A 23,674-nucleotide genomic window follows, 5' to 3' on the forward strand; every position below is an offset into this window, starting at 1 on the left:
TTTTTATAAATAAATAAATAAAACCTTTATTTTACTCATGTGTGGTGTTGCATCCCAAGTCCGAAGGATGTCTCCTCTAAATTTGCAAGGAATTCAGATGTCTCCTTCCTTCGAAGTTTGACCGAATGAAAATGAGAGATAAAATCGTTCAAAGCATCCGATTTTGACTTTGACTCCCATTTTTAAGATAACGTGAAGCGTGCAACAAGTGCACGGAATCAACAACTACATAACTCACCAAGACAAACTTTTCCACTTCGTAAAAATCAAACTGATCAGTGAATTTGCCTAAAAGTCAACGCCTCATTATCTTTAAACTTTGACTAATGAGTGACTTAGTTTAATGACCACCACGACTAACACACATTTAACACTTCGTCTTCCTTTTATTATTTTAATTATTCTATTAATTTATTGCCGACGACGTGGAAATGACTTGGGTGAGTAAGACGTGAGACATATATTGCTTTCCTACATGCGTTCATTAATTATGTCAAATCCGAGTCGCCTTTTTATATGAATGACAGTTGTGATGTCATCAATACGCAATTTAACTTACTCGATTTCATGCAAATTTTCATCAGAATAAATCCAAAAATAATCAATCTTAGCGGAGCAGCCAATGTTACTAGCCAAAGTAGCCACCTTAATTTAGTAACAGAAAATATTGTATGAGTGAAATTTAGTTCGAATTGATTTGCAATTAGACAAAAGCGTAAACTCGTATTTGAGCATTGCATTAATGATGATTTAGCCTAAATGGGTTGGCAACTAGACTAATTAGGCAGGTAATGATCCACTTAGAGAATTGGTAGTAATTAACCTAAAGTGAGCTAATTGATGTACAAGATTTATGGATTAGAAGGCATCTATCTAGGCCAACCCAAATAAAAAGAGAGGTTTTCTTAGATTGATCGTTCTTACTGATCATTTTCTTATTTCAATAAATTTTGTTGTTTCAATAAATTTTGTTGATTAGAATCTAACCAACTAGAAATGAATTGTAATACATGCATACAATTAATATATAAATATAATATTCCTAAATACCATTGATAATAACTTAGTTGAAACTTCATCAATGAATTTCAGACCCCTAAAAGCAAAATAACCAAAACAACTAAATTTCTTCCCGGAAAGTTTTCATGATAAGCAAGTTTTCGCAGCACCCCGAATGGCCTCCTCCTTTGGAATAAGAATAGAAAGATGAAACTACTCTTTATATCTCAATTTTAATTTCAAATTGTAATGTAACTTCTAAATCATATCAAAACTGTACATATTTAATTACTAAAATTTCTTGCTTGGCCCAAACAATCAATATCTAAAATGGAAGACCATAGAAAGAATGTCAGATGAAATCATAATATGGTTAAAAAAATATAACAATTGTTAAATTAATAAAATATGTTAAAGCTGCATTAATAAGAAAATTTATATGCAAAAATTAAAAGCTAATTTTCTCAGTACTGATAAATTTGTATTAAAAAGTTGATATAATACCCAAAACCACTAATTATTCAGTAAATCTATTCTTTTGTATAAATAATCTAAAGCAAAATGACTGCTGATAAACTATAGATTTCTATCATTAAGTCTCAGGAAGAACTAAAGCGAGTCTTACGTTGGGAAATAAGGAATGATGTAACAAACTATTGAAATGGCCACCATTTCAATCTTCCTTGTCACCTGGTTGATAGCTTCTACTACTTTCGGTCTCGGAAATGCTTGCTTCTGTTCCTTCAGCTGCGTGATATGGTTGGGTTGGCGGGGTATCTTCACTTTGACTAAAGTTTCGAACAGCCATGATGATAACAACTATGAATACAATGAGGTAGACTGTCCTAATGCCGATCAACGAGTTAATGAAGCCAATGAATGAAGGGCCACCAATCTTCTTTTTTATTGTTCTTCCTTCTCTATATCCTTCAAGGAAACGACTTATCTGAGAACCTTGATCATCATCATCTAGGGTTTCCGAGCCAACAACCTTCACCATAAATTAGACACCATCATCAGGATACAGGGAAATATGATAACTGGTTCAGGTTGTTATAAAGGGAACAAACGAATCTTAGTAGTGAAGGCTATCAATAAAATTTTGTTTGACAATAAGGGCATATCTGTGCTAAGATAGAAAATGCACTAAAGCAAGTAAACGTTGCCAACAATATAGAGTTTCTTGTGCAAGATATTGAATGAGTTCATCTGCAATAAACTACTGAAATAAATCCTGTATAGGTTAATTTAGGTAGACATGAACTTCATTCGATATGCAATCTCACTAACAAACAAATTGAGTTTATGGCATCTATAGCAAAAAAAAAAAAAACAAATCACTAACAATCGGATCATATTGTCACAAGTGTGGACAAGTATATTAACTTAAGAAACCTCTGTTTTTCGGAAGAGCTTCTGCATATTACTAAATGTGAATATCTGGTTTCTGCTATGAGTGAAGCAGTTCTTACATTTGGTTTCGGGGAAATCCAAGATGAGGGTTTATCTTTAAGATGGTCTTAAGTAATAAAAAATGTTTTTTTAACTTATGGATGCAATTAATTACAAGTTTACAATCATGAATCAAAATATAAAAATAGATCATGTAAAATATTTGTTCAACCACACACCGCTCTTTATTTTAAAGTATTTAGTGGGTTTACTTAATCATATTCTGAAAAGGGTGGAACTTTGAAGAATATTTCCATGCAGCAACTTTGTTACTAATGTAGAGTATTACTACTATTTAGGGATTGCTGCCATTGCACTCATCTGAGCCAATGTGCGTCTTCCAAATGACGTCAACTAACAAAAGGAGAAGAACCAAGCCAGATCGTAGTCTCTAATTTAAACAAGTTTTTCAGAAAAAAGAGTAAAGTCTGGGAAAGAAGCACATGTCTTTTAGCCTGGATGGTTAGTGCATCTAAGCATGGTCCAATAAGTCTTGGGTTATAGCTCCTTCTATGGTATCTATGAGCACATTAAGTTCTTATAACTATTTTTCATAAATGAGAAAATAATGGAAAGAACTAGAAATAGCATGATGCTTCAATCTATCATCCAAATGAGGATAATACACAGAATGTGATGTCTGGGCCTGTTTTACAAAATATAGAACATGAACACAGTATAACTACTTAGCACAAAATGAAAGGTGAATGAGATGAGTGTTTCTTGTTTTTTACTTTGGAACACTTAGAGAGCGTTTGGTTTCATTTTCATTTTCTGAAAAACACACGTTTTCCCTTTTTAGAAAATGACTTCTAGACATACTCTATTTTCCCATAAAATGATATATCTTTTTCTAGAAAACAAATGTGGAAATTGCCAACCAAATAATGTTTTCCCTTTTCTCAGAAAATGAAAATGGAAAATAACCAAACCAAACGCTGTCTTAATTTCTCCAGTATTTCACATTCATTAGTTGGCTAAGTTTGAAATTCCAAATTACAGGAATTTGGCAGAATATGGTTAGCACTCCATCTGTACATCAAGTAAGCTTCTTATGAATGTAAATGTTTTAATGATAACCATCATAACTTTAAGCAACAGCTTCTGCAGCATAATGTAACTAAAAGTTATTGGTCAACTCAGTGCATAGAAACACTTAAGTAATTGGGACAAGAGATAAGATGAATTATATTTCAACTATTAACAACTAAATAATCAGAAGATTACATCATAGAAGCTTGGATGATAGATATATGACATTGGTTAACAAAAATGACATTCAATTACTAATTTAAAAAACTGGCTTAATTTTTATGAATGCAAGTACCTACTTACCACGTGGTATTCCTCATTTCCATCCCAAACAAGAAGCTTCGGAAGTTTTGAGCTCTTACTGACATCAAATGAATCAACAAAATCTCCCCATTGCTTTAACCCGACATAACCAAATATTAAATCTCGATTAGCATTGGCAGCAGACCTCAATGTTTTGACCAATTTTAGTGAATTTTCATCTAACTCATCCTCCACAACTGTCAACATGATTTTCCTCTCATCATCATTCACTAACTTGAGTGTTTGAAAGTTAATAGGAACAATAAGAGGCAGCTGGTTTTGCCGTATAAAATCTTCCAAGAATTCCCCTGCAAATTCAAGTTTGAGAACCAAATTCAGTCTTGTACGGAAAAGTATAATGTATGCGGTCAAAATATAGATATCTGAGAAGCATTTGATTCTTTTATCACTTCAACCAGCTTAAATATAGGACATGAAAACAAAAACAGATAAGACTTCCTTCTCTACGAATAAATTTAATAATTTCAAGCAACCAGTGATCATAAAGCAACTCACTGGCTTTGTTCAATTATGCCCTTAGCAAGCAGTTAGCAAGCAAAGCAACATAGTTAGACAGGCATTTCTTGAGGAACTATGTTTTATCTTTTATTGTACTACATCCTATCTCAACTTTTGTAGTTTAATAAGACAAAATGCTACCCACATTCTTTAGTTATTCCTTTTTTGAACTCACCTTCAAACGGGCCATAGAAAACTCCTTGTTCATTATATTTGGGATGAAGAGATACCAATGCTGGAACTTTGTCAAAATCGTATGCTACCATCATTTCCTCAGAGAAATCTTTTGCTATGGAAAACCAGGCCTTTCTCTTGTACTTGCGGGCGAGTTCCAGAATAACAGATTCATCCAATCCAAAGCCGATAAACAAAGGGAAATCGGAACCAGTCATTTGAACAAAGTTACGGACTGCATTATCAGATTCAAGGAATGAAACATCAGGAGCAACAAACTTCTTTAGAAATAGCACAAGCAAGTCAGCTTTCCTTGGGCCAGTGTACTCCATAGGCACTCCATACATAAAAACCTTCATTGTAGGAAAGCCACTGCACTTGACATAATGGAAAAAAAATAGCTTAATGTAAAACCAAATGCCACAGATCATGCATGATATATACATAGATAATACACATTTCAGTAAAGAATTAAGATCCCATTAGCCCATCTTCGACTTTCTCAACCTGTATCATATATTGTTTACAAATTTACTTTTTGAACAAGGCAGGATTCATGGTGCAGTGATAGACTAGGTCTTCAAGGAACTCAAAGTGAAAAGAAGAACATATACTCTATGTCGTATTTGGAAGCAAGTTTTCTGTATTTGTCAGCATTTATCTTAGCAATCACTATTGGTTCATTTAGCCGAGCCAGCACTAGAGCAGCCGCATCCAACTGCAAAATTGCAAAAATGTATTATTAATGCATCTTGAAATAATCTCATTGCCAGAATATTATATACATATATTGCTAGAAGAGTGTCCGAGTGTAATTTACAGAGCAAATGTTTTGAGTTCTAGGATAGTAATTTACTATCTTAATTGGATTCCAATCTTGAACCCTCAATCTAGAGGGCCTCATACCTTCAGTTTAATTTTAAAAAAGAAAGCAAAATCAAAAGCTCCAACTAAATATCATATGAACAAAAAGTAGCTTGCAGCATAGTCATTAAAGCTATTTCAAAGATACTGAGATACCACTGCATCTTGAAGTTTAATGTGAAGCATCTTATTGAAGCATGAGGAACTTGGTATGATGTTCGATAAGATTATAGCAATATAATGCAAAAACATACAACTAGTCAAAATCTTGATCTAGCTAAATAATAAACCCAAATATGTCGGAGTTCATGTAGCTATGCACTTGCTGTAGAACATACATAAACGTACTATTTAAGAACCATTAATGTAGAATCCCTCTTGATTTGGCTACCATGGACAATTTGAGAACAAAACTTATAAGACACTAAATCACTTACTTTCATTGTCAAGTCAATCAAGTAGTTAGCGAAAAGAAAAGAAATTTTCCTTTTGTATGCAATCCATAACAATCCAGAAAAACCTATCATTATTCGGTCAGTAAACTCCAATCAAGGTTTTATTGTTTAAAATGATTTGGGAATGTGCACAGTAAGAGATCGGTCAGTTACTGAAACCTAACTCTAGAAACTCCTCGTTAGGTTATTGATTAATCCCGAGCATAACAGAAAAATGCTCGAACCACATCCACTTGCATGAAATTCAAATAAAGGTTAGAAAAATAGGGTGAAAGAAAGTAAAACCCTTTCATCTCCTGACGCTCAGATCTCAGATCCGCTTCTCGAACAAACTCAACATAGATGAGAAAGAAAAAAAAAACGAACTTTGGCAGGGATGCGTACCTCAGGAGCAAGCCTCTTGCAGTGTCCACACCAGGGGGCATAAAAATCAACTAGGATATGGTCGAAGGAGGAGATCGCGCGGTCGAAGTTCTTGTCGTCGAGTTCGATGACGGTGCCATCCCTAGGGAACTCATCGGAAGTAGCCGCTACAGAGGCAACGGTGGAAAGCCACCAAAGGGAGGCGCAAACGGAGATCAGCGGTGGGAGTAGGCGGCGGCGGGCGTGCTTGGTCGTCTTCATCCCCGTCGTTTAGGGTCGGGGAGTTGTTCAGGTCGCAGACTCGCAGTTGGGAGCGTCGATCGGATCGGGTTTTACATTGGCAAAATTATTATTATCATGTAGTTATTTTAACCCCGAAATTATATGATGACGTGTGATTTCAAAGGCTAGATTTTATTTATCAACTTAATATCATTGCATATTAATTCATTTTTAATTAGCTTAATTCTCGGTAAATACGTAGATGAGAAATAATACATTACCAATGTACTCCCTCAGATATATATATATAATATAATAAACAATAAAGACTCCCCGGCTATGGTGCAGCTGTGAAAACTTCCTTGGAGCATCTTAATTATTATTTTTTAACAATTCCTTTCTGATTCACTTATCCGCTATAAATTCAAAACACAGTTTATATATACTTCTGCAAATTACTGAATAATACTCGGTAAATTTTAAAATTACCACATTCATATCACATGCTCAATTTGAGATATTACCACATTCATATCACATGCTCAATTTGAGATACGGTTCATTAATATAGTCTGTTATACTCTAACAATCAATAAAAAAAAATTTTGACAAAAATAATATTACTTCCAAATAATCGAGAGAATTAAATAAATAATTATAATATGATTCTATATCTTTTTTAGCTCTTTAGGTTTATCAATCGATTTTGATCGAAATCACGGATGGATCTAAAATGCTCAGAATAATATGAAATTAAATTTTATGTATTTATTTAATTCTCCTGAGTATATTTATGTCATCATTTTCATATATCTATTGAAAACGATAAATTTTTTTTAGCATGAATTACATTTTTTTTAATATATTAGTGATCAAAATTGATGCTTTTTAACATGACATATGGAAATAATGTTGAAAATCGATTAAAATCAGTTGATAGATTTAGAGAGTTAGTAATTATATGAAATCAAGTCCTATATATTTGTCTAATTTTTCTGATTATATCTATGCACTCAAATATCATTTTCATATGTCATATTGAGAGTAATATTTTTTTAACATAATTAGTTTTTTTTGTGCTAAAAAAATTAATGTTCTCAATATGGGGTATGGAAATGATGTTTGAGAGTGTTGACGCAATATCCCCTGGGTCAAGGTTGCCCGGGTTGACTAAGCTTGAGTTGACTCAAGCTTGACTCTTGATGTTTGGGTTTCGATGTTTGACAATACATGGAGATTGCAGATGCAATCGTCCGTTTAGAGAGATTGCTGGTACAATTCCTCTCTGGTCAAGGTTGACCAATTAGTAAGTGAAGAAGAGTCAAGTAGGTCAAAAGGTTGATCGGATACTTGACTGAGAAAGTCCTATTTGAAGGCTAGGCAGATGAAAAATCCTGGTGAATGAAGCCAGGTGAAAATTCTAGTGAGTAAAGCTAGGTCAAAGTCCTGATGAGTGAAGCCAGGCAGATGGAAAGTCTTGGTGAGTAAAGCCAGGTGAAAACCCTAGTGAGTGAAGCTAGGTGAAAGTCCTGGTAAGTGAAACCAAGTAGATGAAAGTCCTAGTGAGTGAAGCTAGGCAGATGGAAAATCTTGGTGAGTGAAGCCAGGTGAAAACCCTAGTGAGTGAAGCTAGGTGGAAGTCCTGGTGAGTGAAACCGGACATATGGGAAGTCCTAGTGAGTGAAGCTAGGCAGATAGAAAGACCTGGTGAGTGAAGCCAGACATGTGGAAATCTAGGTGGGTCAAGGTTGACCGGACACCTGGTGTTTGGAAGTCCAAGTAAGTCAAAGGATTGACCGGATATTTGGTAAGAGGAAATCCAGATGGGTCAAGGGTGACCGGACATCTGGTGGAAGGAAGTCCAAGTGGGTCATGGAGGACCGGACACGTAGCACGAGATGGTAAGTCCAAGTGAGTCAAGGTTGACTGGACACTTGGCGCGAGGAGAAAAAGTCCAGATGGGTCAAAAGTTGATCGAACACTTAGCGGTCGTAAGTCCAATAGGGAGTTGGCATAGAATTAAGAAGTTCGGACGTAGTAAACTTCCGAAGGCTATAACTTTTGACTCGGATATCGGAATGAGGTAATCTCGGATGCGAAACGAAGTTCATTTCAAGCTCTACACATTTTTCTACTTGCCAATTGATTGGCCAATCGATTGGGGGGTTCAATCGATTGGTTGACGTGATTTCATGCAGAAATGGTCTGGATCGATTGAGTAATCGATCAAAACTTCCTCAATCGATTGGCCAATCGATTGGAAGAGTTTCTAAGTGAACAGTGAGCTTCTGAATCGATCAGTTGATCGATTGGAACCTCCAATCGATCAGGCGATCGATTGGAGCATTGGAAATCATGCGATAAGCCTTGAATCGATCGGGCAATCGATTCAGGCGATTTTCAGAGAGCACATAGGCGCTCTGAATCAATCAACCGATCGATTCAAAGCCTCCCCAATTGATTAAGAGCAATTCAATCGATTGGGATTTGAACGTTGCGCAGGTTATAGCCGTTGGCAAGTGATTCCCTTGGCAGTTCTTCGACTTTCTTCTCCGCACGATCACAGCGACCTTTCTAGCGATTTCTCCACTCTCACAGCCAGATCTTAAAGGCTCTTAGAGATAAGTGTAGGTACACTTTCAAGGTTCAAGAGGCAACAACAAGGAACAAGTAAGCAAGAAGAAGGAGTTTTTATTTGCATCTTTTGTGTTTTCTTCTTGCGTGAGTTGTATTTGTTGTGTGAGTTTGTACAAGGCTTTTCGTCTTCGGTAGTTACTATAAAAGAGTGTTTTCATTAGTGGAGAGTGCTCGTGTGTTTGGATCCTTGGATTAATCACCTGTTCTTGAGGTAGATACCAAGTAAATCCTTGTATTAGCGTTGTATTTTTGTTTCTTGTTCTTTCCGCTGCATATCATCACCAAGAAGCAAGCAACGACGAGCGCGACGAGCTATTCACCCCCTAGCATATTTCGACCCTAACAGAGAGTATGTATATAATCAAAAGAACTAGACAAACACATAGGATCTGATTTTATGTTATTCCGAACACTTTAATTCCATTAGCCGATTTTAGCTAAAATCGATCAAAATCAACCAATGGACTTAGAGAGCTCGGAATGACATGAAATCATGTTATATGTATTCGTCTAGTTCTTTTGATTATATTCATACTCTCGTATATTTTTTTATACGTAAATATTTGAGAGTAATAATTTTTTAAACATGAATTGAATTTTTTAACCGATAGCTATAGTATAATAGTCGATTCGGTACTTTACTGTGCTTGTGAATAGTGTTCCGAATCGATTGCTACACTATAGTAATTGATTGCAGTAAATATAGGGGGACAAAATGAATATAGAGTGCATGATTTGAAATTTTGAATACCTATGTGATTTGGGTATTTGACAACTTTGACTATGTGGTTCAATTATTTATCATATATATTTAATTGACTTTTATAATATTCATCTTTATTAGAATTCAAGACCCCTCGGGGCGGTGCGATGATTAAGCCATGAGGTGTTGTTATATTGGGTCATGATGTTGAAACTCAACGTGTTCAAACATGTCTACCTCCATATCTTGGCCACTACACTAATGGTTAGCTCCTCCATGTTAATCTAAGAATGGGTTGACGGAGACACTGAGAACAAGTAAATTGCCTTTTTTGCCCATTAATTAGGATTGAAACTTTGAGTTTATTATTTATTCTCTTAAATAAAAGGAACCTTAGCCGATAGTAAATTTGATATTATGGAATCTAGAGGTTATGAATTCGAAACTCAAAAATAATCTCGGATAAATCAAGATAAAATTACAATGGATCATTTTCTAAGATCCCATATTAAAGAAAACCTAGACGGCCTTTTATTCTCCTAAGTATTTTATTATTGCATCACACTCATGAAGTGTCGATAATCTTTATTATTAGTTTCATTAAAAATATCCTTTTTAAAAAATCAAGATAATATTTTAATATATGTTTCTTCCTAAAAATATTTATTTATTGTAGTTATTAAAATTAATAGACAAACAAATTATTAAATCAAAATATTCATTAAAAATCTCCCTATTAGTATGGTGTAATAATAAATTATTCATATGAACAAATAGCTTAGAAGTGTCTAAGAATGTGCATAAATTATAATGAATTAGGGGAAAAAATTATCTAAATTAGTTTGACAAAATAAAAAGAACTCAGGGAATATAAAAAAAAATTACTTATTAAAATTATTTCACAATATAAAAAATCATGCAAGTAACGATGGTATCCCCGACTAAATATAATTCAGTTAGAAATTACCGATTGATTTTAATTCACTCAGAAAAATACCGATTGAATTTAATTAATCAGTCGGCGATTCCCGACTGAATGATAATTTCAATCGATAAGTAAAGACTGAATTTAATTCAGTCGGCAAATCAGGGCTTAAGGGTTTACGAGTTTAGGGGTTCATTAGGTGTTTATGGGTTGAGGGGTTATAGTTTACCGATGAAATTCAAATTACGTCAGTAATTACTGATGAAATTTGAATTCTATCGGAAATTGCCAACGGAATTTGAATTCTGTCAGTAAACGTAATTGGAAATTAGGGCACGCGATCTCCCTCTCCTCTCCCCGCGAACTTTCTCGGCAGATCTCTCTCTCCTCTCCCCGTGAACTTTCTCGACAGATCTCCCTCTCCTCTCCCCGCGAACTTTCTCGGTAGATCTCCCTCTCCTCTCCCCCGTGAACTTTCTCGGTGATCTCCTCTCCTCTCCGCGTTCTCGGCGATCGGTAACCAACAACTCAAGTATGCTCCTCTCCTCCTCCCTTATCTCTTCCGTTTCACGCGCACATGAGCGATCAACCGTCCCAGGGGCTTGTTCGCGATCGGCCGACAACCGCAGGGGCCTGCTCGCGGCTGGCCGTAGGGGCTTGCTCGTGGCTGGCCGGAGAGGCCTGCTCACGGCCTCTGTCGACTACTGCAGGAGTCAGCTCGTGGCCGCAACCGACCACCGTAGGAGCTTCTAGCGACCAGTTGTAGGCGCTTGCTCAGCCATAGAGTTCCTTAATTGTTCATTGCATATTTGTGGCTAATATTTATTTGTTTGAACCTATTTAAACTCATGCAGAGGATCTCAAATATTCGAGATAAATAAAACTTAGATATGATGTTCATATGGATTTGATAGTTTGCATGTCCATTGTTTTATATATTAGATTTATTTTACTTGCATTATCTTTTGTTTATTAGAGTTAGTTTCATTATATATATTGTTATTTCATTTAATGATATTCTAAGCAACAACATATGTTTATTAGAAAGTCTAAGTTTGTAATGATTCCCTAAGCAATAACATGATATTCTAAGTTTGTAATGATACTCTAAGCAATACCATTATATTCTAAGTTTATCATTGATTTGCTTTAGTGTAGAGGAGATTTTCGGTAATATGATACGAAGATCGTGAGATGAAATTGAGCTCACATGCTTTATTTAAGCTTATTTCAAATGATACAAATTTAATAACTTTTTAAATTATATTCTCATTAGGTAACAATGTATATGAACAAAGCTTGGATATACAATCGATTAGAAAATGAATTTATCATAGATGATTTTATTGTTGAAGTTGAACAGTTTATGAACTTTGCTAAAAGTCATCCAGAATTTATGAATGGTGCCGAGTTACGATGTCCATGTAATCATAAAAAATATCAAAATAGAGATTTCTATGATGAGGATACTGTAAGAATACATATATATGTAGAAATAATTTTGTGTCAAATTACTACAATTGGTACTGCCACAGAGAGCTTTATTTATATGAAACAATTGAGCCTTCTAGTGGTTCGTCATCTAGGACAACTGTTATCGCTCTTGAAGCATCAACTAATATTGATATTATAATGCAATCAATGGTTCACGATGCGATGAATGCAGTTGATTATTTCAATATAGATGAAATATCAACACCTGAATATCAGCAACTATATGAAATGTTAAAGGCTAGTGAAAGGGAAGTGTGGGAAGACATTCCTTCTGGTCATTCTCAACTATCAGCTACAACAAGGTTATTGAATATGAAAACAGAATATCATTTTTCTGAAAGATGTTACGAAGACATATGTCAAGTAATGTCAGAGTTGATCCCTGCTAATAACATAATGACTGATAGCTTCTATGAAATAAAGAAATTGATCAGAGTTTTAGGTTTGCCTGTAGAGAAGATTGATTGTTGTATAAACAACTGCATGATATTTTGGAATAAAAACAGTGATCTGAATAAATGCAAAATCTGTACTCACCCTCGTTTTAAGCATCGTACTCGCATACCAAGGAAGAAGAAGAAAAATATTGCTTGGAAAGTAATATATTATTTTCCGTTAACTGCTAGACTTCAACGCTTATATGCATTTGCCGCTACAACTTGCCACATGATTTAGCATCATGAGCATGAAGGAGGTATAATGTGTCATCCCTGTGATTCCCCTATATGGAAACATCTTGATATTGCATTTCTCTCCTTTGTAATGGAACTATGTAATATGAGATTGGGGCTTTCTGCAAATATATTTCAGCCATTTGATCAGTCAAGACAACAATATTCATCTTGACCAGTCATATTAACACCTAACAATTTATCGTCATGGATGTGCATGAAAGATGAATTTATGTTCCTTACCGTGTTTATTCCTAGTCCCACCAATCCCAAAGATAAGATAGATATTTTCTTTCAACCTCTGATTGTCGAGCTAAATAAATTATGGAATGTAGGGTCGGTAACGTATGATGTTGCAAGTAAAACTAATTTTACATTACATGCTGCCTTATTATGGACGATCAATGATTTTCCAGCATACTCAATGTTGTCAGGATAGAACACAGCTGGTAAATTAGCATGCCTACATTGCATGATATAGTCCGATGCATTTTCATTACCTTGCAGTGGGAAGGTATCTTGGTTTGATAATCATCATAAATTTTTACCAATTGATCACCCATTTAGGCGAAATAATAAAAATTTTCTAAAGAATATTGTAGTGAGAAAACCTCCCCCAATAGTCCATGCTTCAGGTGAAGAAATCATTGAACAAATAGATAGTTATGGATTTTTCCCAATATCTCAGCCTAATTCTGATGAGATAAATAAATATCTTGTTAGGATGTGCAAATGTGGTTGGAAGAAAAGGAGCAATTTCTAAGAGTTGTCTTATTAGAAGTATCTACTCATTTGACATAATATAAATGTGATGCATGTTAAGAAAAATTTCTTTGATAATATCTTCAACGCTGTGATAAATGTACCTGAAAGAACTAAGGATACTGCAAAATCACTAAGGAATTAAAAGAACTAGTCAACATATCAGAGTTACATCAGAATGAAATAACCAATAAGTTTCCAAAAGCTTGTTATACATTGGACAAAGATGGTAAACAAGCTTTATATAGTTAGTTGAAAGAAATCAAATTCCCAAATGGATATGCTTCAAATATGACTCGATGCATTGATATGAACAAGTTAAAGATGTTTGGAATGAAGAGTCATGACTGCCACGTGTTCATGTAAAGATTTATTTCAATAACTTTTCATGATTTAGTTCCCAATAATATTTGAAAAGCACTTACGGAGTTGAGTCTATTTTTCAGAGATTTGACAGTAAGGTGTATTATGACAATCGATATGTTTCGGTTAAAAGCAGATATTCATCTCATACTTTGTAAGCTGGAGCACATATTTCCACCTAGTTTTTTTTATTCAATGGAACATCTACTAGTATATTTGCTATATGAGACAAGAATAGTTGGTCCTGTGCAGTATAGATGGATGTATCCATTTGAATAATTTTTGAGAAAATTAAAGAATAATGTTCGTAACAAAGCAAGAGTTGAGGGGTCAATATGTAATGCTTATCTGGTTGAGGTAACATCTTCCTTCTGCTCCTATTATTTTGCTGATAATGTTAAAACCAGACATCGCAAGTGTCCTAGAAATTCCGATGATGCTCAGAATATAAACCAACTGATGCTTTCTATTTTCAAATTTTCTAGTAAACCAATGGGTGCAGCTATTTCTAGATGGTTAACTCAACAAGATTACCATGTTGCAAGAACATACATATTCTTAAACTATGATGAAGTTAAATTATATATAAAGTAAGTTGACTTCTCTAATCAAACATTTATCTCATTGTTTTTTTTTGTTTGATATCCTAATTGTCTTAAAATTACCTTCTTTCATAGCTTGTACGAACAACAATTATATCTACAAGATCTATCAATGGGTGCAAGTGAGATAGCTGAAAAGTTAGAGACCGAATTTGTATTATGGTTTCAAATATAGGTAAGTTTGAGAAAGTTTCATAAATCTTCATTAAATTAAGTTCGATCTTAATTTATATAATAACTATTTTGAAAGGTGAAAAATCGCAGAATATCAAATGTGCAAGATGATAGAATATTGAATCTTGCATCAGGACCCCTCCGTCAAATCATAGTTTACTCTAGTTACTATGTTAATGGTCTCAAATTCCACATGACACAATGAGATTCACGAAAATTAACTTATAATTCTGATGTTTGCGTTAAAAGATCTATCGATAACAATAACACTGAGTTTGATTACTATGGTATACTTGAGGAAATCATAGAGGTTGAATATCCTACATTACCTATAAAAAGGTATGTGTTGTTCAAATGTTCATGGTATAATCCGACCCTAAGAACATGCATCAGAATACATCCAAATTATAATTTAGTTGAGCTTAATGCAAATAGAAGGTTCAATAAGTTTGAACCTTTCATTTTGGGGTACAAGCGAGTCAAGTTTTTTATCTTGAATATCCTGCGAAGAGAAGAAGATCTAGTAAATGATTATATGTTTGTCAAATGAAGCCTCGTTCGACCATAGAAATGTCGAACACCATCACTGCTCAAAACCATGATACATTTCAGAATGACGAAGTAGAGAGACATTCCATTGATTCACAATTTGAATCTACATCACAATTACTTGTAGATGTTAATGTCACTTACGAGGAGATAGATGATGGAGAAATATCTAGCAGTGAGGATCTTATTGAACTAACAGAGTCTAGCGACAATGGCTTAGAAATTGTTAATGTTGAGTAGAAATGCCTCTAGAGTCTAGTATTGATTAAATTTTAGCATTATTATTCATCAAGTTGTGCTTCAATCATGTTTTGTTACTTAATTATTATTTAGTAAACTTTATTATGATTGGCATAATTAATGTTATTTTGTAGATATTATATATCATGGCAGAACATCCAACACTACTCTATAGATTTACAGTGCTTAGGGTTGTTGGAGAGTCGTAAGTATTTTTTTATTATTAGTAATTCAACTTTTTTATTTATATAATATATATCTTATTTCTTAATATTTTTTATGTGCAAATTTACTCTTGATGGTCATCGAGTAACATATATTATCAGAAAATTTAAAGAAATAGTTTGCATTTCTACTACTACATGGAGATATGTAGACCAAGAGACCAAAGATTTTATGATTGTATTTTATATTTGAATTTTGGACGGTTATGATTGTATTTTGTATTTGAATTTTGGATAGTTTGATTGTTTGTACGTTGTGAGCATTGTATTTGTATTTGTGAGTATATTATATGGATTGTGATTTATGTGTGGATTGTATTTGTCTCGCCATCGTTTGTGATGATTTTTATTGATATAAAAATTGTATATAGGATACATTCTAAATAAAAGGAGTTATTTTTTATTTTTTATTAAATTTTACCTACGGAAATATGATTTTGTCGGTGAATTTCGACGGAAAATACCATACTGTTGGTAAAATATCGAATTGACACAGTAAACTTTCGATATACCGACAGAATTAACGATTCAGTCAGTAATTACCGACGGAATTGACGATTCCATCGGTAAATTTCGTTATCATCTGTTTACTCTATAACGACGGGATAGTTACTTTATCGTTAAATTTTACTGATAGAATATAATTTTTCATCGCGGAATATCATTTCTATCGGTAATTTGCACTTTCGACGTAATTACTTTCGATATCACAAATTTCATCGTTATTTCATTGATAATTACTTTCTTTGAATAATATAATAAATGAGATGCTTAAACCGATAGTCAATGCAATATGTAATAAAAAGACACTAAGCAACTAAATCATAAAGCAATAGAAATAAAAAGGTAAGGAATCCTTTCAAAACATTTTTTTAAATTTAAATTCATTTGAGAAAAAATCATGCTAAGGCTTAAAATGGTTTTTTTATAAAAAAGGGTTAAAGAGTAAAAATGTCTAAGCAACATTATTTGTTTGTTTACTTGAACTCCTAGTCAGAGCGCACATGGATGAACAATATCATTTCAATTTGATAAGAGAAAATATTTATTTTTTATTTTAAAAACTATAAAAGTAAAACAAAATATTCTAAAGTAGGAGGCATAATAGAAAAGGTAAATAAATTAGGATAAAAACATCCCACATGAAGAGAAACATTAAATTAGCATTTTTTTTAAAAAAAATAAATGGGCGCCCTCCCATGATTTTATTCTAAAGATACTTATGAATTTAACACTAGTGTAAAAACTACCAAGTAGTTTCTATAAGGTGTAAACACTACCAACTAACATTTACAATATGTAAAAATTAATAAGTAGTTGTTACATGTTGTAGAAGCTATATGTTAGTTTCTACACGCACGATTATGATTAGATTACATTTTTGCCCCCACAGATTACCGTAGTTGCTACTTATATGAGTGCTTGCTTCAATAGATCTTAGGGTCAATTCCTAACGAATGTAAAATGTATTTTTGGGTGTCTGACCTCCCTCATACAAAGAGTCACTGCGCTGGGATAAAATACCCTCTATGATTTATCCGCTTGCATCTTGTCGTGGGTCCCACGATACTAGGTCGCTTGGGTGAGCGATATTACCTTTTGCTCTAATGATTAAATTACGTTCATTCAAACTATAATGAGTGTCATAGAGTGTACACATTTATTTTGCTTATTGAAGTATTATTTTAATTAGGTTATCACTCAGAGAAATAAAATCAAAATGATATAAAGTCATTATTGTAGAACTAGCAACTAGCTTCTTCACGTTATAGGCGCGACATGCTAGCTTTTATATGGTCAATCGTGATCAAATAATGTTCATTTTGAAATGTAATAAGTATCATGGAATCCTTATCATTTATTTTACTCATTGAAATATTATTTTAACTAAGTTATCACTAGAGAAACAAATTCAAATTATATAAAATCAATATTATAGGATCAAGCAACTAGCTTCTACCACTTTAGAAGTTAATTGTTAGTTTCTACGTAATCAAATGATCTCATAATGTAAGGATATTTTAGGCCATTCATGTTAAATGGAGCACCTATTTGATTTTAATTAGAAATGGGACGCCCATGACAATTTTACAAATAGTGGGTGCTCATATAATTTTTGCCCAGTAAACTATACGAGAGAAAATCAAAACCTTTTCTGATTATTAGATATCCTTCCTAATGTTTGTTGACATCTGAACCCAATGGGAAAATAATACCATCAAAAATAACTCTCCATGTTTTAACTTAATTGCAGTTGAGATCTTTACACTGATGGTGCTCTTCCTCGCACTCGAGTCGCTCTTCTCCCTTTCTCCTTGGAATTGCAGCGGGTTCATTCTCTGACTAGTCAAAACTCGACGGCCTACAAATCAAAGTGTGTCAAGAGAGGCCAACGTTGTTAGCGTGGCACCTCTGACGATCAAGTCAACTTCGAGATCGATAGAGAGAGCCATAATGAGGGAGAATAGTAGTCTTCACTTGAGAAAAACAAAAATCATATCTTTACCTACCTCAGGAAAACCTTATATAATTGAGGAGAGGGATTATCCACGTAGATTGTCACACGAGTCCTAGGCGGGCCACATTGGCGACTGTGCAAGGGAGGCTTTGCTCGCTGACCACAAGTGTGGGGATAGTGCGTTAAGGCCTTAAGGGCAGTAGCTGTTGAACTGTACCTCTGGCACTGTCGAGCTATTAGCCAGGTATCACTCTTACCGTAGGCTACCTTGTTAAGGGCAATCTCGCGTCAAGGAATGCTAGAAGTTGAGACTGAAGAGAACCCATTCGGTAAGGATTCTCTATAATCAAGGAACCACTGTGGCCGTACGAGTATAAGAGGCCGGGGCATGATGGGACCCGATGATTTTGAGGGCATGTATGAGACAGATGGGGAGCGACAACCCCAATCTGGCCAGGTTTGCCCGGGTTGTATCATACACATTCAAGCTGTCTATCCAATGGCATACACAATGTTTACTCAAAAAAGAAGATAAGAGATAAGGGATAAAGGATAAACACTAATACAGAATTTCTTCCTTCCATACAAGTATTCATAGTCTTCCCATGCAGTCTATGCTATGTTTCCTTCAAGGTGCAGATGGAGGAAGGAAAAGAATCCTTACGGAAACAAAACCCTTCTAGCGAAGGAAGAGAAAAGAAAAGAGAGAGAAGAGAGAAGAGAGAAGAAAGCTGCATCAATCACCATTCTTTGATAAAAGGATGGAGTCAATTCTAAGAACAACTCGATCATAAGAAATGTGGTGACTTGCGTAGGAGTCGGGCTGAAAAAAATGCCAATACTATGAACTAGTTTACATTAATTGGAATGAATCAGACGCAATCTTGCAAAATCCAATCTGTACAATGTGCATTGGTAAAAAGCGCCCTTTAGCATACAACTTGCTGCATGTGTATTGCACTATTCCGTAACTAATCAGAGATTTCTCCATGGCACAAATAGGTATTTTCCATAGATAATAAAGATCATTTGCCTGTAATTGAGAACCATAGTCCACTAGTTAGTCGAGTTGGGAACTGGATCAGTTTATTATCTGAGCTTCAATTTATGTTAACTCGATATAAGGAATCAGAAGCTTTGACATATCTGAAGTGTTAGTGCTAAAAATGCCAATAAATAGTAATCCAGAGTATACAGATAACGTCACTGGCTAAGTTCACATAACACCCACTTTCCCCTGCCATCAACAAGTGTCAACTCCATTGCATGGTATGGTACCAGGGCAGGTCGCTGTAATAAAGCATATCAGTCGATTGACATGAGCAGTACAAGGATTTTGAGTTTTGAAGGGAAATAATGAACGTTGTAGCCTACCTGGGAGGATGTGATAACTGTTATCCCCATTTCTTTTGCTAGGTGGTACAGATGTTCTTCAACATCCACGCTGATGGCACTGTAACACAGTAAAAGAATGGTAGTTTCAGCTAAAACCATTTTAAAAAAGGGTCTGAAAGATTTCAAGGTCAATGATATGGTTACTTTGTGCATTCGTCCAAGATACCAAATTTTGGGTGATGGAAAAATAAGCGAGCCTGGAAAGAATTAAAAAGCAGTCAGTGATTAAGATGCAAAAATTTGAGTAAGAATGGTTATTACGGAATGCATCATAGAAGGATAAATGAAGTTACCACTCCCAGCCTCTGCTGTTCTCCTAAAGAGAGAACTTCTTCCCAATTGGCAATAGCATCCCAGCCTTCTCGTTCAAGAAGATAAACTAATCTAACTCTCTCCAGAATCACCGTCAGATGATCATCTAGAAGGAAGTTGTGACCTGAAGATAATGAACATAAAAGAATGAGAGCTCGGTTCATTGCCGTCGCCTTAGCGGCCCCTCCAAGGCAGCCCCACACTCTCTGGAAGGGGATAAATCACGGGGAATATTTGCCCTAGCGCAGCTGCCCTTTGCATGGGGAGGTCGGGCACCCAGCGAGGCATTCTACACCCGCTGTAAATTAACCCCAAGACCTATTGGAGCAACCACCCATGCAGGTATCAACTGCGCCAACCCGTGAAGGCAATGAGAGCTCTGTTCATGCACAAGATAGTCAAAACATCAATACATGCAGCAGTAAAGAAACCTTACTGGAAATTTTCCAAATACTTGCAGGGGTAGAGATGAAGTCTATATCGATCAATTTAATGCTAAATAATAAAATATCAGAGCACATAGTATTTCATCATAAGGCCATGAAATGTTCATCATCATTAACACAACTTTAGTTATCATTATAAAAGATTTTTGGTAATTAATAGTCTTAGCATTGTTGGCACAGCATGATTTCAATAAAAGAGACATGATAAGAGAATGACATATTTTCATGATGAAATCAATATAGTTCACAAAACACAAAGTAACAAATACCAATAAATGATTAGTTTTTCTACATAGCTTTCTTTATTCCCATCTCCTGCCTTCTAAATACCTAGTGTGATGATTAATTAACATCTTTCTAATATCAGCAATTGTACGAAAAGCAAAAGTAGGAGTCCCTATTAATTATATATTAGTTGAGTGGTATTTTCGTTCTGGATGAAAATTGGCAAGAATAGAGTCAGCATCTGAGTTGCTAAGAAGTGATAATTAATTGAATGATAGTTCTAGCATATGATTCAAATAAATATTGTGCCAAATAAGAATATTGCTCAATATTGTGCCTACTGCCATTATGCAACGTCAGTTGTCCACGTGGTTCAAAAGTTTCAGAAACTAAACATCTTATTGTCTACATTTAAAAGAAAATGAAGCCAGTTTAGAAGTTTGGTGAAGTTGATATAATCCAACTGTGAAAGGAAGCAAGATGATTATATCTCATTTCATTATTCTACTTGATCTAGACTTTTCACTAGTTATTCCCTTATTTTTATGCTAAAAACATGCATTTAGGTATGAACGGAGGTAGAACCATATAAGAAGAATACCCACAGAAGAACAACCGGCTGTATCAGTTCTTAGCATATAGCCTTTTTAGTGTTATTACAGTACAATTATCCTATCGGTCTGACCAGGCATAGGAATAGCTCAAGATGTGAAACCTTAGCAGATACAATCTTCAACTTAATAGTAGGATAGTGTCATCCTTAATTCTTGTTCCCACATGGATAATAGCAATAAATCAAGACAATTCAAAAATTTCTAAAGGACATAAAACATTAATATACATGACTCACGACTAGCCATAAACTCGTAGAACTAAATGTTTTTACTAACACTTATATTTACAAATGACAATGCATTGATAGCAGTAATAATATTTTTTCAGAGTTGTAATAACAATAATACACAAAAGTAGCTAACAAATATTTTCAAAAGTTATATTCGATCATGTAGCAACATTACTAGTTTTCACTGCACAATCTGCGGATGTTTTATACAAACTAATATTTAGTATTCATACATGTCAACAAATTAATTATGAGGTGGATTTAAAATTATTCATTTAAAATGCTCAGAAATAAGATTTGTATTTAAAGATAGTGATAAGTTTATATTTTATTTTAAATTCATAATTGCAAATCTAATCAATAATATTAATAATAGAAGTTTAAAATAAATTTACAAAACATCAAACTACTTAGTAAATTCAGAATTATTTGGACGCATATAGGCCATCTCACTGCATCTTCTAAGAAAGCCTGACATTCTTCACATGCAGTTCAGCAACCCAGCTATGTATTACGTATAAACACTAGCTTTATAAAAGTATGCAAAATGCCCCTCAGAATACATGTAAACAAATTAATTTTAAGGTAGATTTAAAATTATTGATTTAAAATGCTTAGAAATAAGATTTGTATTTAAAGATAGTGATAAGTTTATATTTTATTTTAAATTCATAATTTTGAATCTAATCAATAATATTAATAATAGAAGTTTAAAATAAATTTACAAAACATCAAACTACTTAGTAAATTCAGAATTATTTGGACGCATATAGGCCATCTCACTGCATCTTCTAAGAATGCCAGACATTCTTCACATGCAGTTCAGCAACCCAGCTATGTATTACGTATAAACACTAGCTTTATAAAAGTATGCAAAGTGCCCCTCAGATTTATGCTGAGGAACAAGTTAGGATAAATAAGTACGAACATTGGTGGTTTGAATCAGTGAATTACCAGTTCTCACCATGGTAGTCATTCTCAGTTTTGCTTCATCATGTGAAAAAGGATAAATGATTTGATCCCTCAAAGTCCCCGGACATGTGTATGGTCTCTGTGGAACATAAAACACACTATGGCAGGGCTTCATAAGTCTACCAGATCCAATTGGCCATAAACCTCGAAGAATTCTAAAAATGGATGTTTTCCCACTTCCATTTGGACCTGGAGAATGTCAGAAATCCTATTAAATTTTTGTTAAAATAAAGGAATGTTTTTTTTTATTTTGAGGGAAGTAATGCTTTTGCACTACGGTAAAATATCTGAACCTTTGCACTGACCAGTAACAAGTAGACTTTTTCCAGGAACAACATCACAAGTCATCTGCTTAGCCAACAGCTTCTGAGATGGAGTAACAATGTCCACCTTGCAGAATGTTACAATATCTTGAGAAGCCATTTCGTTTTCTTCAGAGCATACACAAGCATCTGATAATAAAACATCTACACTTTAAAGTAGCATAAAGTGGTCAAAATTTAAACGAATCAGTTCCTTGACACATAGTCATGAAAGAAAAAAGGTAAGTGAGCAAAATTCTCAATAAAGATGGAAAAAAAACTACTTAATGCTGTGGCTTTTGGTCATTAAAAGTCAGCATCTAATGTTCCTATGAAAATGTAATTGGAACCTAAATGAGGAAAATGATAAAACCTGCAACGGAAAGCTTAATCGAAGAACAATGACACGTCAGTGTAACTCATGTTTGTAAGGATACATGCATTTCCTCATAGACATTAGTTGTCGTCATCATCAAGCCATTTAACTCAATTATACAGGATTAGCTACATGAATCTTTATCCTCCATTGAGTTGTATACAAGGCAATATCACTTGGACATTAGTTTAATTGTTTTACATAAAATTTAAGCATGTATTCAATACTTATGTGTTCCTGCAGAAAACTTCACATGTGACCCACTCCCCTCCTCTCTCATGAAATTGCAACACCAAATGTTGTGATCCTAAACACCTCTTCATGAATTTTCTTGCAACAGCCCAGATCTGCGACCGAGCAACCTTGCAACTCTGACTCCTTCACGAAACCATTAGCAGAACTCCCTCTTCCCATGTGTTATCTCAACCTGAGACCGTGCCACTGCCAACCTTATTTATGTCCCACACTTTGCGATGCCACTGGTGTAAGGCCTAGTAGTTGCTGACTCGCTGTCGAACCCCTTCTCCCCTTTGAAGTGCTTTTGATGTGTTTCTTTCTTTAAGCTCTCCTTGTCGGAGCAATTGTTCTCTTTTCCAATGACTTAGCAGAGCTTCCTA

At 34.5% G+C, this 23,674-nt stretch overlaps 2 protein-coding genes across 6 annotated transcripts in view; both read right to left on the bottom strand.

The window, feature by feature from the left end:
• Positions 1-1,565: 1,565 nt before the first annotated feature.
• Positions 1,566-6,512, bottom strand: LOC122008235 (protein disulfide isomerase-like 5-2). The gene is made up of 5 exons (XM_042563888.1): positions 6,183-6,512; positions 5,094-5,197; positions 4,481-4,851; positions 3,787-4,094; positions 1,566-1,990 (listed from the first exon to the last, which is right to left on the bottom strand). Exons 1-5 carry the CDS (start codon positions 6,420-6,422, stop codon positions 1,673-1,675), a joined length of 1,341 nt encoding a protein of 446 aa, XP_042419822.1. The 5' UTR covers positions 6,423-6,512; the 3' UTR covers positions 1,566-1,672.
• A 12,400-nt stretch (positions 6,513-18,912) lies between these two features.
• The window catches only part of LOC122008236 (ABC transporter D family member 1-like), a 40,586-nt gene continuing 35,824 nt past the window's right edge, over positions 18,913-23,674 (bottom strand). Inside the window, exons 21-26 of one of the 5 annotated variants that reach the window (XM_042563892.1) lie at positions 22,685-22,831; positions 22,362-22,568; positions 19,874-20,016; positions 19,725-19,777; positions 19,560-19,638; positions 18,913-19,475 (exon numbers count right to left, since the gene is read on the bottom strand). In XM_042563892.1, coding sequence (XP_042419826.1) covers positions 19,389-19,475; positions 19,560-19,638; positions 19,725-19,777; positions 19,874-20,016; positions 22,362-22,568; positions 22,685-22,831 — 716 coding nt within the window. In that variant the 3' untranslated portion in view covers positions 18,913-19,388. Of the gene's footprint in view, positions 19,476-19,559; positions 19,639-19,724; positions 19,778-19,873; positions 20,017-20,051; positions 20,272-22,361; positions 22,569-22,672; positions 22,847-23,674 lie in introns of those variants that run through there. The other 4 variants (XM_042563891.1, XM_042563890.1, XM_042563894.1 and 1 more) reach the window with 4 other exon arrangements.

Source organism: Zingiber officinale, chromosome 8A, assembly GCF_018446385.1.
Source record: "Zingiber officinale cultivar Zhangliang chromosome 8A, Zo_v1.1, whole genome shotgun sequence".
NCBI classification, from domain to species: domain Eukaryota; kingdom Viridiplantae; phylum Streptophyta; class Magnoliopsida; order Zingiberales; family Zingiberaceae; genus Zingiber; species Zingiber officinale.

Coding starts and splice junctions, on each gene's coding strand:
- LOC122008235 (XM_042563888.1), bottom strand. CDS start 6,422: ATGAAGACGACCAAGCACGCCCGCCGCCGCCTACTCCCACCGCTGATC. Junction 5,198..6,182: donor GCAAGAGGCTTGCTCCTGAG/GTACGCATCCCT, acceptor GCAATTTTGCAG/TTGGATGCGGCTGCTCTAGT. Junction 4,095..4,480: donor TTTCTATGGCCCGTTTGAAG/GTGAGTTCAAAA, acceptor TTGAATTTGCAG/GGGAATTCTTGGAAGATTTT.